This window comes from Meriones unguiculatus, chromosome 14 (assembly GCF_030254825.1).
Source record: "Meriones unguiculatus strain TT.TT164.6M chromosome 14, Bangor_MerUng_6.1, whole genome shotgun sequence".
Taxonomy (NCBI): Eukaryota; Metazoa; Chordata; class Mammalia; order Rodentia; family Muridae; genus Meriones; species Meriones unguiculatus.
Window position 1 is genome coordinate 2,143,541 of NC_083361.1, and position 17,381 is coordinate 2,160,921.

The 17,381-nt window shown below is 44.4% G+C and overlaps 1 protein-coding gene across 3 annotated transcripts in view; it reads left to right on the forward strand.

Moving 5' to 3' along the window:
• The window catches only part of LOC110541305 (cytochrome P450 2B1), a 42,442-nt gene extending 27,930 nt beyond the window's left edge, over positions 1 to 14,512 (forward strand). For all 3 annotated transcript variants that reach the window (XM_060366460.1, XM_060366459.1, XM_060366458.1), the window contains 8 exons: positions 4,603 to 4,765; positions 4,915 to 5,064; positions 7,357 to 7,517; positions 8,452 to 8,628; positions 9,099 to 9,240; positions 10,610 to 10,797; positions 10,962 to 11,103; positions 13,950 to 14,512. In XM_060366460.1, the coding sequence (XP_060222443.1) occupies positions 4,603 to 4,765; positions 4,915 to 5,064; positions 7,357 to 7,517; positions 8,452 to 8,628; positions 9,099 to 9,240; positions 10,610 to 10,797; positions 10,962 to 11,103; positions 13,950 to 14,131 (1,305 nt within the window). In that variant the 3' untranslated portion in view covers positions 14,132 to 14,512. The remainder of the gene's footprint in view (positions 1 to 4,602; positions 4,766 to 4,914; positions 5,065 to 7,356; positions 7,518 to 8,451; positions 8,629 to 9,098; positions 9,241 to 10,609; positions 10,798 to 10,961; positions 11,104 to 13,949) is intronic.
• The last annotated feature ends 2,869 nt before the right edge of the window (positions 14,513 to 17,381 follow it).

Consider the following 17,381-nt stretch of genomic DNA (forward strand, 5'->3'; position numbering starts at 1 on the left):
ACCAGTTATCCCTAACAAAACTGTCAAAACCACGGGACACCCAGGTTACAACAGCAGTTCACTAAATTTACAGCAAGAAACCCAGAAGCAGGGCAGCTGTCTCTAGGACTTCTCCAGGTAAGAGGAGAGCCCTCTGGACTAACAAGAACCACAGTTACCACTCAGGTCTGTATGTTTGAGGTGAGCTGTGGCAACTCCTGAGCAACACTCTCCATTCAGTGACCATACCCCAAAAGCTGAGGAGCCTTCCTTCAGGAAAAACCATCTTCCTGCCAAGGGGATTCTCTCTACCACAGGATTCCAGGAACCACTAGAAACTAACACCCAACACCTAAGATAGCCCAATGGGTAGAGGCCAATGTAAAAGCTCAGCTAACAAAAGACAAAGCAATATGGCATCTCCAGAACCCTGTTATCCAGGGGCAAGTAACCCTGGACACCCCAGTATAATTGAAATTCAAGAAGATGACCTAACATCTATGCTTATGAAGAGGGTAATAGAGGAAACAAATAAAATGCATAAAGAACTAGAGGAAAATAAAGTCAAACAGATTATGGCCATCCATAAAGAAATACAGGAAGGTGCAGCCAAACAGTTTGTGGCCTTTAGAGAAGAAATACTTAAATCAATGAAAGAAATAAAAGAAACAGAGGATTGTTCAAACAAGCAGCTGAAGGAATTGAAGGAAAAACAGGAAAATACAGTCAGACAGGTGATGGAAATCAACAAAATGGTTCAAGATTTGAAGATAGAATTCGAAAAATTAAAGAAAACACAAATGGAGGAAATTGTGGAGAGAAAGATCTTAGGGAAGAAAACAGGAACTACAGAGGTAAGAATAACCAATAGACTACAAAAGATGGAAGAATCTCATCAGGTGTGGAAGATACAATGGAAGAAATCAATGTATCTGTCAAAGAAAATGTTAAATCTAAAAAATTTCTGACACAGACTGTCCAAGAAATGAAAAACAACATAAAAAGTCAAAAACCTAAGAATAATAGGAATAGAGGAAAAAGAACATTCCCTCCTCCAAGGCCCAGAAAATATTTTCAACAAAATCTTTGAAGAAAATTTCCCCAAGTTAAAGGAGAGGCCAATAAGAATACATGAGGCCTACAGAACTCCCAATAAATTAAACCAGAAAAGAAAATTATCCCACCACATAGTAATCAAAACAGTAAATACACAGAACAAAGAAAAAATACTAAAAGCTGCAAGGGAAAAAGGCCAAGTAACATATAATGGCAAACCAATCAGAATCACACCTGACTTCTCAACAGGGACTATGAAAGCCAGAAGGGACAGATATCATGCAGGCCCTAAGAGAACACATATGTCAGCCCAGGCTACTATACCCAGCAAAACTCTCAGTGCTCATAGACAGAGAAAGCAAGATATTCAATGACAAAAACAAATTTCAACAATACCTACACACAAATCCAGTGATACAGAAGACACTAGAAGGAATAATGCAACCCAAGAAAACTAGCTACTTTCAAAGAAACACAGGAAATAGTTAACAGTAAAACAAAAAGCAACCAAGCACACAAACTTATTACCACAGCCAACATCAAAATCAAAGGATCTAACAGCCACTGGTCATCAATCTCTCTCAACTTCAATGGACTCAATTCTCCAAGAAAAAGACACAGACTAACAGAATGGATGCATAAACAAGACCCAGCAATCTGTTGCATACAAGAAACACACCTAAGTCACAAAGATAGATATTACTTGAGGGGAAAGGGCCGGAAACTGGCTTTCCAAGCAAATGGACCCAAGAAGCAGGCAGGAGTAGCCATTCTAATATCTGATAAAATAGACTTTCAACCAAAATTAATCAAAAGAGATGGGGAAGGACACTTCATACTCATCACGGGAAAATTCCATCAGGAAGACATCACAATCCTGAACATCTATGCCCCAAATACAAGGGCACCCACACTTATAAAAGAAACATTGATAAAACTTAAACCACACATAGATCCCCACACATTAATAGTGGGAGATTTCAACACCCCACTCTCAACAAAGGACAGGTCAACAAAACAGAAATTAAACAAAGAAACAATGACTCTAGCAGAGGTCATGAATCAAATGGATCTAACAGATATTTACAGAACCTTAAACCAAACACAAAAGAATTTACCTTCTTCTCAGTGAACACATTCTTATCCTCAACGTGCAGATCAGTTAACATTAAGTTTGGTTCCTGTCTTATGCCCTCTGGTCACTACCTTCTCACTCTTCTGACACAGTGAGTTGACTTTCCCTGTGCTCAGACTTCATTGAGATAACAGCAAATGTAAGCAGAATTTGCCTTTATGCCAACATTAAGTTGGTGATTATTTCTATCCCTGACCTGAGAGCTGGGTTGTCAATACGTTGTTGTATAACATTCTGTGGTGTGGCCTTGTCGCTTTTAGTCTGGTGTCAAGTTGTAAGAAGGCTTCTAGGACTAAGCTGGTTTAGTCATTTGGTGAACACAGCATGAGTTCTTGTTGTACAGGCATCTGGAGATGCAGTCTCTCTGTACACTTGTGTTCAGCTTCAAATATTGTAGCGTATTCTCCGTAAAGAGATTCTCCACAAGCAGATTCAGTCAGCTGTGGACTGAAAATACTTAGAGGAAATGCATTCAGGGCCAGGTATGGCTCACACCTCCAACTCCAGCACATCAGAGACCGAGACAGGAGAATGACAGATCTGAGACACCATAAGCTACATAGTGAGTCCCATGTCAGCCTGGCTACATAGGGAGATCTTGCTTTGAAACATAAACACACATAAATCAAGCATGTATAGAGATTTTTTTTCTTAGCAGTATTTCATAAATAACATTGGGCACTGACCATTTTCATAGCATTGAATCTATTAGCAGCTTCAAAATCTACACTTTGCTAAAGCTTACAAGAGGATGAGGATGGGTTCTTTGCAAACACGCTCCAGTCTCTTCAAGGGCTTTCAGCACTGGGGAGTTTTGATATTCCTGGGAGCAATTTCCTGTAGATGCCCAGAGATGGTTGCATTGCCAGGTGGTTACCCAACTGTGTGCACTGTAGTCATGATCCCATTCAGGGCCATTACTAGGTGACTACCACTTTCTCTTACCTGATGACCCAGTGGCTGGGTCAGGGCCATTCTCTCTGAATGTTGTTGGGGGCACTGAACAGTTTGAAGCTGGGTCACAGGAAGGATGAGAAGCCAGGAACAGCTGGTCTGACTGAAGGGCACTGACCTGCATCTATGGCTGTATTTACATCCATATCCACACATACACACACCCATATCATAGCCATGTCTATATCTGTATTAACAACCATATATGCACATACCCATATCATAGCCACGTCTGTGTCTACATGTAGCTGTATCCAGATCTAAAACGGCAGGTTAGGCCCCCTCTCCTCACCAGTGTGAATTTACTCCAAATACCTGAGAAATAATGAAAAACCCAGTGTGCATATGGTTTTGATCCATGCCCTAGAAAAGCTGCCTTCACGCAGAACATTTTATCAGCTTCTGTAGACCTTGTGCACCAGCCATCCACATGTACTGTCATCTGTACATCTCTTTTAGTCCAATCCCCACATTAGACTCTGCGAAATTAAACCAATTTTACAGAGTCAGGAACTTCAGGTCTGGCCCTTTGGGTAAGTGGGAGATTTTCAGCAAAGATCTTTCACCATCATTTTAAAGTAGACCAGTGCTGTTCCCTTCCAGCACTTGTTATTCAGGGTCCCAGTTGCTGTGGAGTGACACCACGGTCAAGGAAGCTCTTACAAGACAGCGTTTAGTGAGGGTTTGAGTGTAGTCTCAGAGACTGTCATCATTCTTATCTTTCATTATCATCATGGCCAAAGCATGACACCAGGCATGGCAGGAGCTGGAGCATTAGCTGAGAGCTACTTCCTGCTTGGTAGGCAGAGAGAGGATCTCTGGGCCTGTCATGAGCTTTTAAAACCTGAAATCCTAACCCTTAATGACACATTTCCTCCATAAGGCCATACCTTCCAATCCTTCTAATCTTTTCCAATAGTGCCTCCTCCTGGTGACCAAGCATTCAAATATATGAGCACATGGAGGCCATTCTTCCTCAAGCCACCAGGCCTTGGGGCATCCCGCCCTCCTGGCAGAATCAGACTCTTCCTGATGAGAGAATTTAATGGTGGACCAAGACTTAATGGTGGCTGCTACCCAGTGTTAGCCCCTTTGAACTGCCCAGCAGAGCCACGTTCTTTGATATATCTTGTTTATTTTTGAGACAAGGTTTCATGTAGCCCAGTCTAGCCTCCAGCTCAACAGCAGCCAGAGATGATGTTAAATTCCTGATCCACCTTCTTTACTCCCTTAGTGCTGAGCTTGGGGCATGGGCCCCACACCCACAGCAGCACTGCGGCCTAGTACTGCCTTGAATGTCCATCCAATCAGTGCAGAGCTGCTGGGTGGCGAGCTAACCCGTCACCTCGTAGGTCTGTAGAAGCAGGAGGGCGACCAGGGGAGAAGGAGCCCTTTCCAATCTGTATTTAAGTGTTTTCACAGTTTAACAACAACGTCTTTGGTGGCTTACCACACCTTGGTACCTTTATGTTTGGCAGCTTCGAGAAAAATATGGAGATGTGTTCACGGTGTACCTGGGACCGAGGCCTGTGGTCATTTTGTGTGGGACAGAGGCCATTAGGGAGGCCCTGGTGGACCACGCGGAGGCTTTCTCTGGCCGGGGGACAATTGCTGTGATTAAGCCTGTCTTTCATGAGTATGGTAAGCATCTCAGATGTTGGGATGAAATGGGATGGAAAATGGGCACGGAGAGAAGTAAATCTGAAGAAAGTGAGGGTAAGAAGTAGGGAAGGGCCCAGGTCTCTTTGAACTTCCAATGTAAGCTGCTCTCGCTTCTCCTACTTTCTCAGGTGTGATCTTTTCCAATGGGGAACGCTGGAAGACACTCCGGCGATTCTCTCTAGCAACCATGAGCGACTTTGGGATGGGGAAGCGAAGTGTGGAGGAGCGGATTCAGGAGGAGGCCCAATGTCTGGTGGAGGAGCTGAGGAAATCCCAGGGTGAGTCCTGCAGAACTTGGAGAAGAGGATTAAAGGATGGTGGTGAAGCAGGGACATGAGTGCACAGCCAAAGAAAGACAGAGTCATACATGAGCAGGGAAACACACACACAAACACACACTCACGTATACACAGTCATGCACACACAAACACGCACAATGGTGGATAGAAAATAATACAGAAAGAAAGGGAAAAAAGTGAACTTCCTGGTGTCCAAGAATAACCCTCAGACACAAATGAGAGATTAGCATGCCAGCTACTTCACCACAGGGAAGCTGATGCCAGGGTTAAGACTGTATGTCAGTCTATCATGGTAGCACAAGCCTGTCATTCTAACACTCAAGGGCAAGAGACAGATAAGAGCAAAGCCAGCTTGGCTCCATCATGAGATATGGTCTCAAAAAAAAAGTAGTTACACTGTGGGTATAGCCCAGCATGCACACGGCTCAGTCTGATCCCTAACACCATATGTTGGCACAGTGGTCATGCTGGCCATCTTAGTGTACCTGATATGGAGGCAGGAACATAGAGATTTGAGATCATCCTTGACTTTATATGGTGTTTGAGGCCATCTTGGTTATATGAAACAGTCTGAAAACACATTATATATCCCAGTCAAGTGATGGAAATAGGAACATGCTGCCCCCGCCACACACACCGTGGATGTGCTGATCTGCTGAGCAGTGAGCAAAGAGGTCCATGGGTTGTTTTACTTTGTGGCAGCCATAGGCATTTCTTGGTGGTTTTTTTGAAACATCATAACAGTAGAGTACTGGTGACACAGTCCTTTGTTAGCACCCCATTCCTTCATACTGGTGTTTGTCATTTCTCAGGAGATTCTGAGATGTCCCTGCAGAGGCTGGAAGGGAGCAGAAGGAATCTAGAGATTCCTTCTCTAGAAAGACAGGAGAAAACAGGGTGACAAAGTGACCAGGAAGATGAGATAGAAAGAGGGACCAAAAAGGAGAGAGAGCAGAAGTGATGGGGACAGAGAGCAGGGGCAGGTAAGGGGGGAGTAGGTAGGGGAAGGGACAAAGAGAAAGAGATGGAAATGCTTCAAAACAGTTAGACAGAAAACGAGAGAGACAGATAAAGACAGACCTGCAATCTGCAGAGGACTCAATCAGGTGACAGACAGGTGAGCCCCAGAAAGGGAGGCAATGCTGGCCCAATATTGCTGGACTGAAGACATCTCATGAGGGCCCATGATTGGACCTAGAATTCAAAGGCAGCAGGTGACAGATGTTGATGGTTCTTGAAACAACTCTGAGTCTAAAATCAGAGAAGGATTGGAAGAAGACCCAGAGAGGAGAGACTTCTAATCCCGCACAGGCAATCCCCGAACCTTTGTCTGTACCATTCCTGCCAGACAGATTTAACAATGAGCTCACAGTCAGAATGGTGACCTGGGAGGAGGTGCAGCATGGAGACTAACCACACATGCTGTCTGAAAGCTCCCCAGGTCTGAATCCTGGTCCCAGTTTTGAGGAGCTGTGTTGTCATGGTGAAATTAGCTACCTTCTCTGTATATACTAATCAAAAGGAAAAGGATCGGCCCAGGACACCTCAAGACCAAATTCTCAGTACAAAGGAGACTTATTTGCCCCAGAGAGACATAGGGCAGTGACGAGGAACAAAGACAGGAGATAGAGGAATAGGGAGAAGGAGAAGAATAAAAGTGGCAGGGGAGATGGATAAGAGGTATTTGTCTTTGGGGCACAGGAGATGGCCTCTGGTTAGGGAGAAGACAGATGTACCCCATAAGCAAATGGTGGATGGTAAAGGTAAAGGGGAACTCTGTTTTAGGATGAGGTGTTTAATTTTAATGGCGCATGTTAGTTAGGTGAGCTAAAGGGGAATTACCATTGCCGGACTTCAATATTTGATAGCTGGACCATGGTAGTCAGCTTTAGGAGGAGGAAGTAGCCAAATGAGGGAATAGACCTTGGGAGCAAGCTTGAGGAATGTAATATAACAGTTTTTAGCAATGAGAGGGAGTGGGGAAGGACAAGTCCTACCATAGCCATGTGCTGGTGTGGGCTAATGTCCCTTCACTAATAGCATTGCATCTTATGTGTAATAACCATGAGAAAATTAAAGAAAATGGCACATCCAACACTGAGTGCAGGAGCTGTTGCCCATAGCTACAGTGTTAGCAGCTGGTGTTTTTTTTTGTTTTTTTTTTTTTTTTTTTTTTTTTTTTGAGTAGTGAGTGGTGGCAACAGCTTTACAGAGATGGGGCTAAAGCCAAATGTTCCCCAGTTCTTGACACCATGCCTTCTCATTATCCAGGAGCGCCCCTGGACACCACGTTTCTCTTCCAGTGCATCACAGCCAACATCATCTGCTCCATTGTCTTTGGAGAGCGCTTTGACTACAAAGACCGCCAGTTCCTGCGCCTGCTGGAACTGTTCTATTGCACCTTTTCACTCTTAAGCTCATTCTCCAGCCAGGTCAGTGGGTGGGAAGAGGGCAGAATCCATGGCAGAGAAAACAAGAGGCTGCTTTGTGGGTGAAGAAGGGAGTGTCTTAAGGCAGGAAGAAAGGCTGAGACAACATGGAGAGACAAGGGGGTTGAGACCAGGAGGGAGGGAGGGATGGTTAACAGGATGGATAGACAAGAATGTAACAATGTAGAGGCATCCAGACATAAAGGGAATGACGACATGGGGCTGTGGCTGTCTGTGGCTAAGAGAGCAGAGGACTTGTCATGTATTAATTCCTGCGTTCATCCCTAGCACAATGGAAGTCAGGTTTGGTGGTACACATATTCAATCCTACTGCATGGGAGATCAGAGTTCTTGGCCATCTTTGCATAAGCACTGAGTTTGAGCACAGTCTGAAAAACAGGAGGCCTACTGGGAAGTGGTGGCCTATGCCTTTAATCCCAGCACTTGGGAGGCAGAAGCAAGCAGATCTCTGAGTTTGAGACCAGCCTGGTCTACAGAATGAGTTCTAGGACACTCAGGGTTACACAGAGAAACCTTGCCTCAAAAAACCAAAACCAAAACAAACAAACAAACAAGCACATAAATGAGTAAACCAATTAGAACCAGGAGACCATGATTGAAAACAAAACAAAACAAACAAAACCAAAATGATGGTTTAGGAGAAAGAGGAGAGAAAAAGAGATAGAGAATACAAGATAAGTTAGTGCTGGAGAAAGATGCAGATAGATAGTCTGATAGCACGCTGTGTGTATTTGTGCATGTGAGTGAAAATGAAGAAACAAGAGAAGATGAGCAAGGAAGGGAGGAGAGAGGGAGGGAAGAAGAGAGGATGGAAAAAGGGAGAACAGTCTTTTATGAAATATTGGGACCTAGGAATACAGTTTGCTTCTTGAGACTTGATAGCTCCAGGTGACCTCCTGGGCCCTTTTTCTCGCAGGTGTTTGAGCTCTTCCCTGGCTTCCTGAAGTACTTTCCTGGGACCCACAGACAAATCTCTAAAAACCTGCAGGAAATCCTTGAATACATTGGCCATAATGTGGAGAAGCACAGGGCGACCTTGGACCCCAGTGCTCCACGAGACTTCATCGATACCTACCTTCTACGCATGGAGAAGGTAAGTCCGTCCTGAATGGTTGAAAGAGAGGATGGGGGCAAATGAAGGATGGGAGTGTGATTAGAGGAAAGGAGGGAGGGGAAACAGAGGATGGTGAGGAGAGATAGAAAATGGAATAGAGGAGATGCAGAATCACATGGATAATGAAATAAAGAGAAAGGGAGGAGAAAATGAAACAGGGAAAGAAAGAAGTCATATGGCCAGGGAAGAAACACAGGGCAAATGGCAAAAAGCAGAAAGACTGGAGGGGAAGAAAGAGCCTGTGAGGAAAAACATGATAAACTCCCAAAGAGCAAAGTAGAGAGAGAAGAAGATGGAAGCCAAGGGATATTGTGAAGGGTAGAGAAATGCCAAGCAGTCCAGATAGTGTGAGACTCGCAGACAGAAAGACAGCGACCAGAAATGCATGTGCTTCACCCTGCAAAGCCCAATCACCCCTGACCCTCCCTTTTCTCTCCATCTGGAACCAGGAGAAGTCCAACCAACACACGGAGTTCCACCACCAGAATCTTGTGATCTCCGTGCTCTCTCTCTTCTTTGCTGGCACTGAGACCAGCAGCACCACACTCCGCTATGGCTTCCTGCTCATGCTCAAGTTCCCCCATGTAGCAGGTGAGCCACAGGTGGAGATTTTGAGCATCTTCTAGCTCCCTTTTGGCTGCAGAGGTTTGTTTGGATGAGAGAGATATGGGCCTCTTACACATGGAACTCTGAATGTTTGGGTTTACTTCTAAATTAAGGCACTCCTCAGAGTGGTGTGTGAATGAACACTCAGCTGACCTGATTTAAGTTGTTTTTTTTTTCTGCCACATAAAGGTTGATCCTTCCTTTTTCCTGCTCTCCCTCCCTTCATCCCTCCCTTCCTTCCATCATTACATTTGTCTATTCATTTATCTTTCTATCCATCCAGCTCTTTATCCATCTACTTATTCTCATTTACCCACCTGTTTGTCCACCCACCAACCAATCTCCCATCCACCTATCCCGCAGTCATTTTCCCACCCACCTACGCCTAATTCTATCCAAACACCCATTTACTCACATCCTTCTGTCTACTCACTGAACACACACGACACACATGTGCGCATGCACACACACACAAATACACACCCCTGCCTCCAGCATCTACTCACTCAACCATATACCAGTCCACTGAATAACTATTAGCGTAGTCATTAACTCTTTAGTCACCCAAGGAGGCATTCCATTAGTTTCAAATAATCAACTTAAGAATTTTTCCTTTGATCAGCAGAGCTGAATAAGCTATTTGCCACTGATGCATTCACACCCTCACCTATCCTTCTGTCAACAGGTTTCATTTCTTTCACTAAGCAGCCTTTGAATTCTTCTTTTATTTGTCTATCCATTCTTCCATTATTCTCTAATTGAATCACCTATTGACTTTCAAGTTGAATACCTAATGTAGTGTTTAATATATTTGCTCCATTAACTCATGAATCTGTCCATTTATTAATTGATTTATCCTTTGATTTTCTTATGTATCCATTTTAGGCATCTGTTGATGGATTGTTTTACTTCTCTGTTATATTCTTGAAGACACAGCTTCAAGTTCTTAATTTAAAATTCCACATGAAGTCGTTGTGTGTGTGTGTGTGTGTGTGTATGCATCTCCTTTCCAGAGGTGAGATTTTCTCCTGCTTTTCTCCCTCCCCCTCTCACCTCGTCATGATTGCTCTGAAGTCTCTCTCTGCAGCAGCTCTTCACAGTATATTTCTCTTTCTTTTTAAAAATCCTAATGAGGGGAGGTTGACCCTCATGGAGGAGAGCTTTAATATAGTTTTAAACATGAGCAGAGAGAGACAGGTGCTTAAGAACGAGACAGTTGTTGCACCGTTGAGTGTACTGAGTTTCTTGGGAGAGTCTCCTTGATGCACCCATTTCATGGGTTGTTGGCTCAGGAATACAATATCATTGCTACAAAGATGGTAGGGTAAGTCCACTGTCTCCCTTTTCTGTGCAGAGAAAGTCCAAAAGGAGATTGATCAGGTGATCGGTTCACACCGCCTTCCAACCCTTGATGACCGCATCAAAATGCCATACACTGAGGCAGTTATCCACGAGATTCAGAGACTTGCAGACCTCATCCCAATTGGAGTGCCACACAGAGTCATCAAAGACACACGGTTCCGAGGGTACCTGCTTCCCAAGGTGAGACCAGCTATGATTCCTCATCTCTACTCCACTAGCACATTCTAATGTCCTAATCACCAACCGTTTGTGGTTTCCCAGCATTCTGTGTTTCCTAGGGACTGAGTGCTTTGCTTATGGATTCAGGATATGTTAACATCTTTGTATCTTGTAACTCCTCCTAGAACACTGAAGTGTACCCCATTCTGAGTTCAGCTCTTCATGACCCTCGGTTCTTTGAACAGCCAGATACCTTCAATCCTGACCACTTCCTGGATGCCAATGGGGCACTGAAGAAAAATGAAGCTTTTATGCCCTTCTCCACAGGTGAGACAGATCTGTGATTGCATTTCCAGACACCAGAGGCCAGGCCCTGCCTCCAAGACACAAACAAGCATAGGTCCATGTTTCCTGAGTCTGTTCCAGGTGCTTTGCCTGAACCATCCCATTCACCCTGGCTTCATGAGGAGACTCTTGAACTAAAGGATCATCCTGGTCAGAGGGACTTTGCAGAAGTGTTTAAAAGCCTCTGAACATGAACACATTCATTTTCTTTTTAGAAAATTGATTTACTTTTATTTTATGCACATTGGTGTTTTGCCAGCCTCTATGTCTTTGTGAGTTGCAGACAGTTGTGGGCTGCCATGTGGGTACTAGATTTGAACCTCAGTCCTCTGGAAGAGCAGTCAGTGCCCTTAACTGCTGAGCCATCTCTGTAGCCCCACAAATTCACTTTCTTAAGAAACAACAGTAAGGGGGTCTGGAGTGATGGCTCAGAGGTTAAGAGCACTGCTTGCTTTTCCAGAGGTCTTGAGTTCAAATCCCAGCAACCACACAGTGGCTTACAACCATATGTAATGAAATCTGGTGCCTCTTCTGGCATTTAGATGTACATGCAGACAGAACATTATATACATAATAAAAAATAAATATTAACAAAAAGAAACAACACTAAGAACAACTGACATCATTTATGAACACAGTCTTGAGCTGGGAAGGGTATTGTGTCTGGGAAGGCATTTATTTCTGGGCACTGAGGAGATGGCACATGTCTTGACACTCCTGTCCCTGTTTGAATTAAATACTATTTGAATTATTAAATTTCAAGAAAAATCAAAATTACCAGCACTAGTTTGAGCAAAGAAACCATTGATGATGGCTAATACCCCGAATCAGAGAAAGTCCAGAGTTACAGCACCCATCAGTGTTGCAGGCTGAGTCTACAGACAGATGAGGGAGCTGGCCATGCACACACAGCTTGACTGGTGCCAGCTCCACCCTTGCCTTACTTGGCCATGCTGGCCTTGTTGGCACCCTGGGATTGGTCAACTGCTATGCGTGACTGAGATGTGTTCTTTACTGGAAGAATACAATGTCAAGTCAGTGCATAGTTCGGTTGTCTACTGTGTGTGGTTCATTTGTTACACACAGAAGCTGCCCTCAGACAGATGCAATCTGTTCAATGGACTCTGTAGGATGTCAACATAGAACCTTTGTACTCATGTTTCTTATCTTCTGGGGAAAGGGATGTTGTGGAAACAATCCCTTAGTCCCTGCACACTCTTATTCTAGGGATGGAATCCAGGGCTGTGTGTATTAAGCAAGTTTTCTATTGAAAAGCCCACATCCCTGCCCCTCCCTGGTATATTCTAGAAGGTTCTCTCCTGCTGAGCCTCTCTCCTCCTTATCCTCTCTCTGAAGTATTTAGGCAAGTGCTCTCCTCCTGAGCCATGTCTCAGCTAAGAATTGTTAAGCCTTGGATGTCCAAGTGATTTCAGTGACCCTGGGCTCATCCCTGCTCCTGGATTTGTCTAGTATTACACTAGACAAAGGAGGCTATTACAGCCTCCTTTCATATGTCATCTTTAGAGTTGGAGACACGTGGAACAGTGAAATAAAAACAAAGTGTCTGTATAACACTTCCAAGTTTATAAAGAGAGGGATGTGGAGAAAAAAGACTTAAGAGAAAGACATGGAGGAAATGCATGACAAGATATGGTTAGACAGAGAAGGAGGAGGTTTCAGGATGATGCTAGCTAGGTAGTTTAGAAGAAGCAGACAGAAGATAATAGATAAGAAGACACATGGTGGTGATAGGTACAGACAGACAAAGGTTTAGGTAGTCTGCTGTAGGACACACGCAAGTGAGCATGGAGACAAGGAAGCTAAAAAGACAGTAGAGTCAAAGAGCCATGGAAGGTGTCAAATCAGCAGCTTCAGGCAAGGGGACATTGTGTTGAGACATAAGTCATAAAACTGTTCTGGAAAAATCTGGGTCACAAAACCAGTTTTAAAAGAACCATCTCAGAGAGCTAATCCACAAAAGTTTAAAGTTAATGTCCCTACATTTTGGAAAGGAAAGGCCCAACGGACTAGGGTGCTTTCCCTAGACTCCCCTACACAGGCACAATTTCCTAACAACCTGAAAAGCACAAGGGTTTCTGGGAAATTACCAGGAAACCCCAGGTAGTCACTGGCAGATTGAGAAACACTGAGGAACGGGGCAGGAGCTGGTGCTGCTGCCAGTGCTTTCAGGCTCCCATTGCTCTAGGATGATTGCACCTGAGGTTACAGACCATCAAAGTCCCCCGACCTTTGGGTGCCAGTGGGTGCCATGGACCCATTGTTATGGGCACCTGCCGTATGTTCAGCTGTATGAACCACTGTGGTTGTGTTTGAGAATTTTGCCTCAAGCTGAGTAAGAAAGTGCAGGGGAGTGGAGGGGGGAATAGAGAGAAGTAGAGATGGAGAGAGTGGAGAATGAGAGAAAGAGAGGGAGAGGGAAGGAAGGAGAGACAGGAAGAGGGAGAGAAAGAGAAGCATGGAAGGAATGGAGGGAGGAAGGGAGGGAGGGAGGGAGAGAGAGAGAGAGAGAGAGAGAGAGAGAGAGAGAGATCTTGCTATGTAGCCCATGGTGTTCTGAACCCCTCACTTTCCTACCTCAGTCTTCCATTGAGATTACAGGCATGTGGTTCCATGTCTTGCCTGTATAGGAATCTTTCTAAACAGCACCTTTATGCTCAGGACAGCGCTGAGATGGATATCAACCCCATCTTAGAGAAACTTATTCTTATTCATTGTAATGATCAAATGTGTCTAAATGGGTTTAGGGATGGGACAGTCTAAAGGTTGAATATGGACCTGAGACTCACATGGTTCATCTGTGCCCACAGGAAAGCGCATTTGTCTTGGCGAAGGCATTGCCCGCAATGAATTGTTCCTGTTCTTTACGACCATCCTCCAGAACTTCTCTGTGTCCAGCACCATGGCTCCTAAGGACATTGACCTCACTCCCAAGGAGTGTGGCATTGGCAGAATACCCCCAACATACCAAATCAGCTTCTTGGCCCGCTGATTGTGGGCAGGTGTCCTAACTTCTGTAGAGAATGGCGCCATCTTTCTGCCTCTGAGAGACCTGCAGGAAACCAGACCCTAGTGCATTGCTCATATCCTTCTACCCCCTGTGGCTTCTCCAAAGCTCCAAGGTGTGCGTTTCTGTGTGAATTGCACTTGAGAAATCAATCCAGTGAATTTCTAGTTGTGTGAGCAGAAATTTCTGGAGACCACGTCACATGCTGAGTTACTTCTTGGTTTCTCCCAACAGCTGCAGTCCCCATTTATCAACTTGCTGTGCTTCATGATCTGTGCTAATGGACTCTGTACATGGTCCCAATTCTGTATCCACAGACTTGCCTAATATGTATGGTTCATGTAAATAGAATCACATATTGTGTGATATTTGGTGTCTTGTGTCTTTTTTTTCTTTTTAAATATTTATTCCCTTTGTATTCTGACTTTAGGCTCTCCCTCTTTTTCTCCCATTACCACCCTCCCTTCCTCTTTCCCCTATTGGCCCTCCCCTACTCTTTAAACAATTTTGAGACTCCCCACCCACTCTCACCACTACTTTAACTACTATCAGGACTGAGCGAATCATCTTTCCTAGTGGCCTGGCAAGGCATCCCAGCCAGGGTAAAGTGGTCAAAAAGCAGGCAACAGAGTCTATGTCAGAGACAGCTTCCTCTCCTCTTTCTAGGGCACCCACATGAGGGCCAAGCTACCCATTGGGTGTGTAAGGGGCCTAGTTTGGTTGAGTTCATTCATGGTCCCTGGTTGGTGGATCAGTCTCTGTGAGCCCCCCTGTGCCCACATTGGTTGGCTCTGTTGGTCTTGTGGAGCTCCTGTCTCCTCTGCGTCCTTCTATTCTTCCCCACACTTTTCCACAAGACTACCTGTGCTCCACCCAATGTTTGACTATGAATCTCAGCATCTGTTTCCATCCCCTGCTGGGTGGAGCCTCTGAAAGGACAGCTATGCTATTGCTCCTATTTGAAAGCATAGCAGAGTATTGTTAATAGTGTTAGGGGTTGGCTTTCTTCTATGGGGAGGGCAGGTTCGGCCAGGCATTGCTTGGATGTAGGGCTCTTCTGGTAATTGATTCATATAGTCAAAGTCTGATGTTTCCAGATAGCCTTTAAGCTCAGTCTATTTTGCAGAACTCCATTTCTCAGCAAGGTTCTCTCTTCAACTGATCTGGGGAAGCCCAGATCCCATAAGGAACATCACATAGCCCTCAGAGAAGATTATAGGCCTGACGCTTTCCTAATAAGAAACCTGCTGAGCAAACACTTGGGGATTCTTGGAAATACCTCACCCTGTGTTAGTGAGAACTTAGCTTTCAGCAAAGGACCTTTGATTGTACCTGGAGATTTCCTTCACTTATAGCATAATTAAGTACTGTGTTCTTCTTTTTGTGAGTGGACGGTGATACTGCTTGTAAATCAAGTAACCCTAGCACCTCTAGCCCCAGTGAATAAAACATATTCACCCTGAGAACCCCTCCCAGTGCTCAAGGTTTATAAGTCCTTGATTCATGAAAGAAATCTCACTCTCATTCTATTTCTCCACCATGGCTGACTGAGAAATGTCATTTCTCCTGGAGAAGGGTGGTCTCCTTTCCTCCCTGGAGATTCCCTGCTGCACTCACAGGGCTTGGCTGTCAGGCAGACTGGCTTGAGCCTGCTTGACACTCCATGAGCTTGGTGTTGACTTCTGGTGCAGCACCCACTGTGCCTGGACCTTTTTTCTGGCTTACTGGGTTTGAGTCTCCCTACATCTGCCTTCTGGCCTGCTGTGCCTGAGCCTTGTCAGGGATGTGTTTTGGCTTCATTCTGACCAGGTACAAGCTTTCATCCACTCCTCTGCCATTAATACAGAGGCTTAGCAAAAGGGCTGTAACACTTTGTTTTCATCTGATACTGACAATTTCATTTAAATGAGCTAACTAACACCCATTGGAAAACTCATTTCCACTTCCCCCAGTGAGACAAGAAGTTTTGCCAATCAAACATGTCTTGCCCTAAATCCATCTAGCCATTCCTAAGAGAAACAGAATATCTGATCTTAGGGTTGCTCTGTTCTTTGCTTTGTCTAGAAGCTGACAACCACATCTCTGACTACTGCTGGACAAGGAACAACAGTTAGACATTCTTTCAATCTCTGATCTATCTTTACTCCTGCCCATCTTGTAGGAAAGGTCAATTTTGGATTGATGTTTTTGTGGTTGGGTTGGTGTTTCCTTCCCTTTGCTAGGAGTACTGTCTAGTTAGAGCATGGCCGCTTCCATCTCCATTGACCCCTGCTATTAGGAGTCTCAACTAGAGTCATCCCCATATCCTCCCAGAGCCTGCCCTGTTGAGGATCTCCAGCTTGACTCAGAGATGCCCCCTCCCACAGTTTCTCTTCTTGATACAAGACTTCTACCCTCCCACCCCCTTTCCCAGGTCTGATTTCCACCCTCATTTCTCTCCATGCTCACTCTCCTACTCTGTTCCCTCTCTTCAACTGCTTCTGACACCCATTCTACTTCCCCTTTTGAGTGAAACTTAAGTATCCTTCCTTGGGCCCTTGTTGTTGCTTATCTTCTTTGGGTCAGTAAATTATAGTATAGTTATCCTGTACTATAGTCTACTACACTATATATCTGTAATATATGTACATATATATACTATAATATATATCTGTAATATAATATATATCTGCTTATAAGTGAGTATATACCATTTCTGCCTTTCTCAGTATGGGTTACCTCACTCAGAGTGATCCTTTCTAGTTGCATTCACTTGCCTTTCAAATTTCATTATTTTCTTGTTTTTAATAGCTGAGTAGTATTCCATTATGTGAATTGTACCATATTTTTTTTCTGTTCATCAGTTGAGGGACATCTGGGTTGTTTCCAGCTTCTGGCCATGATGAATAAAGCTGCAATGAACGTAGTTGAGCAAATGTTCTTGTTGTATGTGGAGCTTCTTTTGAGTATGTGACCAGGAGTGGTTTAACTGAGTGTTGAGGCCTCCAGAAATCTTTGTTCACATATCAAAAAATGTACTTGATTGCCTTCTCAAGTGTTGTTCACCTTGGATCTTTGGAGAAGCCACAAAGAGTAGAAAGATGTGAGCAACAACCTACGGTCTTGTTTCATGTCCTTCCCAGCATTTCGGGTGGAGGTGGGGGCATAGGGAGTGAGCAGGTCACCAGCAGCCCAAGCAGAAAGTTTTTGTGCTCACACTCCTGGACAATGAAACACAGGAGGTGGAGTTGGAAAC